This window comes from Eurypyga helias, unplaced genomic scaffold, assembly GCF_000690775.1.
Source record: "Eurypyga helias isolate BGI_N326 unplaced genomic scaffold, ASM69077v1 scaffold735, whole genome shotgun sequence".
In the NCBI taxonomy this organism is placed as follows: domain Eukaryota; kingdom Metazoa; phylum Chordata; class Aves; order Eurypygiformes; family Eurypygidae; genus Eurypyga; species Eurypyga helias.
In genome coordinates, this window is record NW_010253254.1 from 66,307 (window position 1) to 76,438 (window position 10,132).

General features: G+C 34.9%; 1 protein-coding gene across 1 annotated transcript in view; it reads right to left on the reverse strand.

The window, feature by feature from the left end:
- Nucleotides 1-4,393: 4,393 nt before the first annotated feature.
- GLRA3 (glycine receptor, alpha 3) overlaps nt 4,394-10,132 on the reverse strand; it is a 63,878-nt gene continuing 58,139 nt past the window's right edge. The window contains exon 8 of the mRNA XM_010152594.1: nt 4,394-4,663. Within this exon, the coding sequence (XP_010150896.1) occupies nt 4,394-4,663 (270 nt within the window). The remainder of the gene's footprint in view (nt 4,664-10,132) is intronic.

The window sequence follows — 10,132 nt, forward strand, 5'->3', positions numbered from 1 at the left end:
TTTCTAAAGTTTATTATATTGTATTTTTATCTACATTATCAACCTCGAGTTTGGTAAGGGGTTATAGTACAAAGTGAAAGCAACACGTTAACTTCTTAAATGTAAAGTGCACATCTAAATCGCCTAAATAGGAATCATTCTAGTGGGTAAACAGTCATCTCTCACACATCACAAAGCAGCCTATAAAAAGGTTTTGGAACAAACTCTAATAAAGACAATTCAAAGAAAAGCAATATATGATTGAACTGAAAAAATAATGAAATTCCACATTCTTACTGAATTCCACTAACCTACTTAAATAAAAGTTCTTGCTGTCCAACCTCCTTGAAAGTAGTGTGCTTTATTTTGCTGTTAAAATAGACAAATTCTAAATAGTAAAACGCTAGTATCCCTTCTTCCCTTTCTCCTTCAAGCCTCTAGTTTATCAGCATTGTAGAGAAAAAAAGCCAGCCCCCTACCCATACAAGTCTATTTTGTTGAGGTTTGAATATAGTTTTAAAAATAAAATCCATTTTGCCATTTAGAATTTAGGTAGGAGTTTGGTACTCTGGTAGTTGAGAATATGTACTGCACCTCTAAGGGACCTTTCTTAGCCTCTCTGAAGGTCCTGAAGTTTTTGGCCTTACGAGGGGTGACATGGATTTGTCCACATCTCTCTTTAGTGCATTAGCCTGTCACACAGGGTTTGTGCTTACAAGCAGACCTCTTGTGTGGCTGTGCTAAGGACCTGCACTCAACAGAGCCCAGCTTCAGTGGCAGTGAGGCGAGCTAGCTGTCTACTTCAGCCTAATGAATGGGCTCTTTTCTTGATGTAGGAGAAGCCCTGCTGGGGGCATCTGCATCAAGCATTATCTCCTTGATGATTACTTTCTGGGCACTCCACTGCCTCTTTCACAGGACGGTAGCATTAATACTGCGGAGTACCTTTCAATTTTTGCATCTTCTTGATGTTAGTCCCTGCTACTTCATTGTCAGTTACAAAAGAATAATCTCCCACGCTAAGATGATGATAGTAGCTATTGATTCTGGTTCTGCACAGAGGGCTGGCATGCCTGCTGGCATTTTTTGACTTTTCCCCCAGTCAGTGGTGAATAGCAGGCATTTGTGCCTTAGGTTTCTCATAATCTGAAATTACAGTTCTCCCTTTCTTTACCATGTCGCTTTACACTCAGTCATTTAGGCATAATCTGAATGAAATATAAATTTTAAGTTCTCCTTTCTTTTGAAAAACACATTATTTAGCGGACTGCAGAGGCTTCTGTTACCTTGGCAAATGTTATGGCTCAAGTAAAAAGACACAAACCCATCAGCTCAGGAGAGATCTTGGTTCCATTACATCAAAACAGAAAATGTTCACTCACCTGAGGGCAGCAGAATGACACGACAAATGTTATTTGTGTTTGAAAACATCATCATGCAACCATTTTTTGCTTTTGCCTGCCATTATTAATGGATTGCTAAATAAAAAAGGGCTCCATCAACACAGTAGAGTTTTTATGATGATGTTTTAAACATATTTGATTATCTTTATTTTCAATGTGCTCTGTTAGAAGACTGAACATTATATGTACATTTCCAGTATAGAACCGAACTTCCCAATGTAAAAGAAATGTAACGACATAGAGGAAGGGATATATTTTCCCTTGACCAGACCTGAGACCTTCTCCTTCTCTCTCACCACAGTGCATGGCTGAAGAGATGCATCCTGAGAGGCAACATTAGGTCGAGTCATTAAAAGTACAGATCTCATATTAAATATAACATATAGGTAACAATTCATTACAGAGATCAGAAAATAATTATAATGTAGATTTATGCTTTTTATTTTATATATGCTATATGCTGTGAATCTTCATTAGATTAGCATACTCAGGTCAAAGAGCAATGTGGCACAAGGGTTCTTCCCCCTTTCTGAGGTAATAGGTTCATATATGAATGAAGGATCTTGTCCTTCTTGCTTCACAATTTATATTGACTCCCTGTTACATTTTGCCAGTGTTATAATCCAATCTCTCATTTATCACTTCTACTATCAAGATTTCCTGTCTCATTTGTCCATTTGAAAGCATAGAACTTTTCTGTCTTGAAGAGTGAAGAAAGAAATTAGGGCTAAATTTGTTTAGCTCTTCATTACTCAGATTTTTTAATGTTTTCAAAACAAGGTAGTACTACATGAGGAGAGCAACAGACCATTGAATGATTGAGAAAGAGGCAATGTGAACTAGGTCCTCAAGTGTTATAAACTACAACAACTAGGAGTTCTTCTGACCTGTCCAGCATTTCTTTATGTACTTACCCCTTCAATTAAATTCTTTACTGAATGCCAGTCACCTGTTTTAGAAGGAAAGAAAGATGAGCTTGAAAGATAATGTATTTTTTCATAATTGCTTCTTGATTATGGATCCAGTACTTCAAATAGTGTTGACTTCACTGACAGCAGAAGCACATTAACATCTCTTTTCATATGACGCAGCTAATGATTAACTTTGAGAGATGAATATGACCCAGCTGAAATGTCAGCCATTAGTTCATGATACCCCCGTACACAGATGAGCAGCTTCATAAGTGAATGGGATTTTTGGGAACATACACATAAATAAATAAAACAGATACAGCCTCAGCAATCAGTAATTTTTTTTTAAGTTAATTGAATTAATTTCAGATCATAAATGAAGCAAAACTATAAAAATAAATCTGTTTTAAAATAAAGAAGGATTATAAACCTTCTCTCTGACACAGCTGAACAAATCTGAGAGCTATTATTTTAGAATCTCCCTAACTAATCCTTGGAGGAAAACAACAACAAACCCAACCAAACCTAAGGTTGCGATGTTATAATCCTCAGTGCAGAGTTACATTGCTTCTGTTACTTCGTATGCCCCATGCCTTTGGCAATGCACCAGATGCTTGTTTCCAGCTGATTTTACTTTTGTATACACATTCTGAGCAAAAACAAATGAAAAATTCAACGCATGTTCAAAATAAAAATATTTTGCAATGAGAAACAGCCATAGCTATTGGACTTAAAGTATCTAGTGCTTCTAAATGTCCGATTTCCATATCTTAGCACATTTTTGTTTTTCAATAGACAAGATTGGCAGAAGTGAACACTCTTCCTTACAAGCTATGCCATAAATGTCATCTGTCGTGTTACAATTCAAAGAAGCAACTAATATGACTTATTTAATCCTAAACAAGGAAAATCTAAGAGTTTTAATAGTTGCTCTCCTATTTATTAAAATGAAATGCAATAAATGTAAAAGACCATCCAGATTAGTCTTCATGTTTTAGAGGAGCTGCATTTTTTTCCAAAGTTGTGAAGTGCTTCTTAACCAGTATCTAAGTCATATCAATATGCTTCAAAGAATAGGACAGAAAACATGGTATAATAATAAATTAAACATCCTATATTTATGTAACATGTATGAGATAAATGTGCATAAACACAGATATACTCAACCTCTAAATGTTTCAGTGAAGCAGTTGAATATTTGCTTTTAGTTTTGGTCCAAGATCTCTTTGCATTGAATCAAACTGAAGCATTGCAAAGTTTTGGTGTAGTTTGTCTATCTCACAGACTGTATGAGTTTTATCAATTGAGGAAGAAATCCATCAAAAATATACAAAGGATTAAAAATTACTACGTTTCAGTTATCAAAGTGTAGGTAATTAAAAGAAAAAAAATCCCTTGCAGGAATCAATACTTTAAAAATTTTAATGTATTTCCCAAGTGATGTGCTGACTATTAGGCTGTAGGTACCTTGTGCTAAGATGATTTTAACATAAACCTTCCAGCGGAACAGTAATACGAAATACATTAAATAAATTATATAACTTAAGTGTGTCAAATGTGCTCATTGCTAAACCACAGGTACTGTCATTAAGATAAGAACAAGTCCTTACATCTGTAATATTAAATAAGTAATTTGTCATTATCTTGTAAAATTGAAATAAAGTTTACAAATACTAATCTATTCTGTAGTACTGTGGGATTTACCTAGGGTATTCTGGGTCCATTTTTTTTAAATTAAAAGTACATCAGAATTAAAAAAAAAAAATGAAGGAACATCAAAGAGTACTGTACAGTTATACCACTATGTAACAGTATGTATAAATACTTGGCAGTAAAGCTTCAGTAGAGAGTGATTTAAAATGAAAAAGTTGTTAATATTTAGTTTGACATAGAAAGTTTGCCATAGCAGATGTATCTTCTCTGGCTGTCATCCTTCCATTCCACCGTGACTGGGCTTTGTAGTCCAAGCAGGATGTTTTTTTCACCCCGCTCAGTGCTTTTAACTCTTCCAATCATTCCTCCGATGTGCTTTTCTAACAGAAAGCCTCCTGTTGAACATGGCAGCCAGATCTGTATGTACTGATGCAAACCTTGATCTTGTTATTGGTGAATGTCCTCGTGCCTGATGATTTTGTAAATTACCCAATAAAAAATATTGAAAATCAGAAAGGCTAACGGGAAACAAGCTCTGGATATTGTGTCTATCTTCTTGGCCCGGTCAATGAACACCTTTCTCATCTCATCAGGGCTTTTTGGTGCAGCTTGAACAGGATTATTTGGCCCCTTTTGTGTCACTCCATCTTTTGCTTGCAGACATGGACCCATTCCATATGCTGTAAAACTAAACTGACTTTCCCTGACATCATCATCCTGTTTAAAAAAAAAAAAAATAAAGGCAAGAAGTTTTTTTTATTTACAGAAATCTTACCAGCTGCTAAATAGCAAGTATTGCACCATTAGCTCAGTGACTTCTTGAATCCAGAGTTTATCTCAACTGGTTGAAATTTGAACCCTATCAGTGTTGGTCAGAAATATTGCAGCAGCTTTAACAAGCACAGAATTTTCCTGTTTGTTTACAGATTCTCTAATCTATTTAGAGAAAAGAGAAAGCTTAGTAAATAGTGGTAATCAGGCACACAACTTCTGGGTTTTTTTTATTTTTCCCCATTTGCAGTAAATATCTGCAGTCTTCAGCTGAGCGAGCTTCACACTGGTCTTTTAGACAATAGGCATTAACATTGCTTAACAAGATGGGATCCTGGCTTCTAGAGATGCACATCACTAATGATGTTCATGTTAATTAAATCAATGAGAATTCTGCCTATTTAGTAATTGTATATTTAGTTAATCTTATCTGTATGGCTTATTTCTGCTGTTCCCTGTTGAAATCATGAGATAAAGGAAGTAGTATGTAAAGTGTCTTAGTTTAAAATAAAGTGAATGAATTCTGTCAATTCAGAGGAAAACTGGCAAAGACGTTATAAATTCAGGGAGGTATAAGGGAGCAAGTTTTAGTCATGTGGCACAGATGCAAAAGTAGATGGTCTGAAGCTATACATATTTTCATAGCATGCGTTTCAAGGATATGGCTTCTGCCAGGAGACACGTTTTGTACTTCTCTTTACCTGGTTATAGATATGCTCAGGTAATAAGGGAAATAAAAATACAGGCAAATAAATGATACATAGACTGTGAAGGCAGGGCTAAAATAGGTTTTGAAATACATTCCAGTGTATTCATTCCTTCCTTCCCTATATATGCTACTCAGGGGTAATAATGATGTGATTTTGGTGTCATGCACTATTTTTAATACTGATTTTTAAATTTAGGATTTTCTATTTTTCATGCCTAATTTAGCCTAGTTGCTTTAGGATTCTAGACTTTTATGGAGTATGACAAAGTATGATGTGTAAGCAACTTCTTAAGGAAGTATGTAGGAAAATAATTTCCATAAGTATTAAAAAAAAAAAAGGATTGGCAGCAATTTTCCTTTCATAAGAGAAATTTTGATATTTTGAAGTTCTTCTTAAATTAAAATGAAAATGTAAAAAAATTAATTTACCAAAGCAAGTCAAATAACGAGTGTTTCAGTTCAGTAATTCTGAAGTATTTTTGTTTTACTTAAACCTCTTACATTATACAAGTGTAATTTCTTAATGAACAGAGTTTAAATCCAAACCTTCAAATTTTTAATTTTGAAAAAGCCTGTGACATTTGGAAAATCTGAAAGTGTTTTGGACTGGAGAATGAATTCTAAACATATTTAAAGTTTTGATTAAATAGTACTTGCTAGAAGAAAGTTAATGACTTTGTTTTAAAAAAAGTCCTGTTATGTTTACAATCAATATCAGTTGAATACATTATCTACAAGAGAATGCAGATCAGTTACTAAGTTTGAAGTGAACTGGTTGGCAATCAGCATGAGCATCCAGTAGAACTGTAGTTATCACCCATCTGCAAAGCTTTTTCATATCTGTATATTGAATAAACTTATAGGCTGATACAGTTCACTGAAACTGATATAATTCAAATTAGTATTACAATTCTCCCATTAAAAAAAAAAAAGAAAGAAAATATAACATGAAAGAAAAGGAGGAGGGAAATGCACTGACTGGTTTCAGTATGGAAATGAATAACAGAAATACAAAATGATAGGTTCATTATTTGATGACGTGAAGAAACAAAGAACTAATTGCTACAATAACATTCCTCTCCTGTCAGGAAAGAATGGGAAACAAGCTCTTAATAGTATCTGTATTCCAGAAGAGTTGCAGTGTTGTATTCCCATGAACAGAAGTTACAAATATGTCGGCTGTGAGAATTTACACTAAACTTGACATTTGAATGCCTTCATACATACAATTCAGTCTTTAAACCTTTTCATGCTTCTCCAGAAAACAATTCTTACAATTGCACTGGCTCAAAGATGTAATAAAATAATTCTTTTGAGTAGCAGTGTTAAATTGGGTCTGGTTTCAAGGTAGGGCACTATGTACTAAGATATTACTGTTTCTGTTCTGTGCTTACCGGAGTGGAGCGATCCCCTAGGATGGTTTTAAAGACCAGGTGTTGGCCTGTTTTTTTGCTTGCAGACATCCTGAATTTAGTCTGCAAGCAGGGTGCCTGGAAATGGTCCCTGCTGTTGAGCCTGTGAAGTGCATGTCCTTCTAGGAGTCTCGCATTTCTGCCCGGTGTCTGTTGGATGGTGTCTCCGTGAGGGCAGGCAGGATGGTTGGAGCCTGCCACGTCGGACCAAAGTGCTAGGGCTAATGGATACGCAGGAACGGATGCCTCCTGGAGCATTGTAACATGCCAGATGCCACCATACTTTTTTTTTCTGGGGTACCAGCTAGACTACGAGGAACTACAATGTGGTTCTGCAAGTTTCCCAGCAAGTTCATAATGCAGAAAAATAATTAATTTGTCTTCAGGTTCATACCTGGGGGTGCTTGTCCACAGCACAAAAGGTGCAGTTACTCTTACTAATTTTTGAGTGTTTTTTCAAAGTCATTTTTATAAAATGTCAGTAACACCCCATTAGTTTTTATCAATCCACTTGGCTACAGTCCTTCATTTTTACTAGAAATATTTCTCGTGGTACACGTGTCCAAGTCCACAGCTGTTCAAATCACTTAGGGAAAGCACCCTGTAGTCCCAGCTGAGAATCTGGACAGTGAATCTTCCTCAAAAAATACTGAATTTTGGTTGAGATCTTTCTTTTTTTTTTTAAATTTAAAAAGAAAGTTTTTTTTCCCCCCCCCCCCTTTTTGATCATTTGTTTGGTGCATCATGACTCAAGAAAATAAGATGCATGATTTCTTGCTGATTTTTGATAAAGCTTTTAAAGTCTCATTATGAATGAACTAAAGGTTCAATATGAATGTGCTTTTCACATATTTGGTTCTGGAATTAAGAAGCTGAAAGATATTCTGCATAGAACTCCATATAAATATTTTATCATCTCTATTAAAATTACTGTAATTAAAGATAGGAAGTAAATTCAGCTAACAGTTTTTATTTAGAAATTTAGAATTCTTTGGAGGCCTGAAAGAAGTAATTTTAATTAGTTTATTTACATATCAGAGTTGTGCTACAAAATACTTAGCTATAAAGTATTAGAAAGCTGTGAATTTCTGTGGCCCCGAGACTACGCTGTTTTCTGTTCATAAATTTAATAATACAATTCTCTTGAGGAGTAATATTCATAAGAGCTGAAAATATCTAAATAGGCTTTTGACTGTAGGTTGTGGGAATGTCTTGAAGATGTATTTGAAGCCCTGGCTTTGATAATTGAACACTATTTTTTTTTTACTGTTCATTTTTGAGAAGAGTGTTATTGAATTGTTTTGCACTACAAACAGCTCTGTTTTAAATGCTGATCTGGTAGCAACTGATTTCTCCTTGAACTGATGTCCCTTTTCCTTTGAAGTTGCAGGAAGTAAAATTTTAATACTATATTTTAATCCAGATTTAAACAGACCAAAATGCATTACAAAATTAACACGACAGGTACCTTTTATTAACATTTCACGTCATCACATACAGGTAGCAATGAAGGCATATGGAGTTCACATGGGAAGACATTATTTCAGACAAAAGGACAGGGCCTCTGTTAATGATTGGATATCACATCATGACAAATGGGACATCTTCTTCATAGTTTACCCTTAAATTTGTACTGTAGATTTGAGGCAAAGTCCCGTCTATAGGTCCTGAACATCTCAAGCCATTGCTATGCTGCAATGATTCACTGATTTCATTTCCATCAAGAACTCCCTCAAAATACTTTCATCAAAACGGATGGGTTGACCAAAAAGAAAACAAAAGAAAAGAGGTGTGATTACCATCAAAGACAATCTAGTTTGCATGTCTATTTTCCTCACTAAAGATACAGTGATCTTTAGATTTTTGAAAATAGAACTAAAAGATTGACTAGTCCTGAAAACTAAATATATTAAATCTAATCTAAAATCAAAGTGTTATTAGAATATGTACACAGTTAATGTTTTTCCCCATACAGTGTAAATGCAACTACGTAAAAGCACTGGTCACAGGTATGGTTCAGTATCCCTGTATGACTTCTAATTCTGTAATTTTTTTTCCTTTTGTCTTTCAAGACCAAAAGGAGTATAACTGTAAATGAATAATTAATATTAATATTCTCAAGAAATGTTTCCATCACATTAGTAATATAATATTTGTGAAATAGTTGTGTTCATAGGACAGATTTCTTTCTCCAACAAAGCACTCTGGATTATACACTGACTAACAAATGAAGTCTCAAATTGGGAACCAAAATTCCCCTCTTCTCAGGATACATGATGCCATATTAATAATCATAAGGAAATGAGACCCTTTTTGAAAGATCTTCTAAGCCTGTTGTGATGACTCTTGGAAAACAGCAATGAGTAGGTTGCATGTTATGTTGCAACACCATACCAGACACTTCAAAAATCTTTGTTAATTCTGTGCAAATTGGTTTCTGAAAATGAATTTGTCTTTCAGTTATTTGGAATCATTGAGTGAGGTCCATACTTAACAACCATAAAAATGGTAGCCAGAGGGTGCAGTTATACCTAAGAATTGCCTTTCCTGCTGCTGCTACTGTTGTCTGGGAAGGGAGACTGCAAATGTACTAGATGGTGTAAGAAAGAGGCAGTGACTGTAGGTGGAAAAAGCATAAGGAAAATGGCAAAGATAGAGGAGGTCTGGATGCCAAAATGTCTTGATATAGCTCTGTACAGAATTACATTTTATATAACTATAATTTTCCATAAAACTTAGGAGCTCTTATTTTATTTCCACTCATTTACTGCAGGGGATTTGTCTGAGTTCAATCATATGCTTTTTAAGAGAGAGATTTCAGTTCTCTTGAGTTTTAAATCAGCATTGAGAAGGAAAAATGCATAGTTTTGATTAAGTTTACGAAAGCCTTCAACCTGTGAAAAACTTGAAATTTGTTTGAGGATATATTTAGAGTTAAAAAGGAATTCAATTATTTGGAGAAAGAGACTGAAAAATACAGGAGGAGAGTCAGTAGGTGCAAATACAAGTTACTAGATTTAGCCAGGAGTGATCAGCTTCACAAACACAAGATGGAAAGTGAATGTTGCTGCAGTAGTTCTGGAAAAAGACCTGGGAGTTAAGGAAGGTCGTAATCCTGATATGGGTCAAGACCATGCTGTTGATAAAAAGGCAAATACCAAACTGTTTTGGATAAACAAGTGTATAACTTGCATGATGTGATGCTTTGGCTGTTCTCAACTGTTACTGGCTCACCATATTGTTGCAAACACAGTTTTGAGGAATTATATGGACTTAGGAGAATTTCCAGGGAAA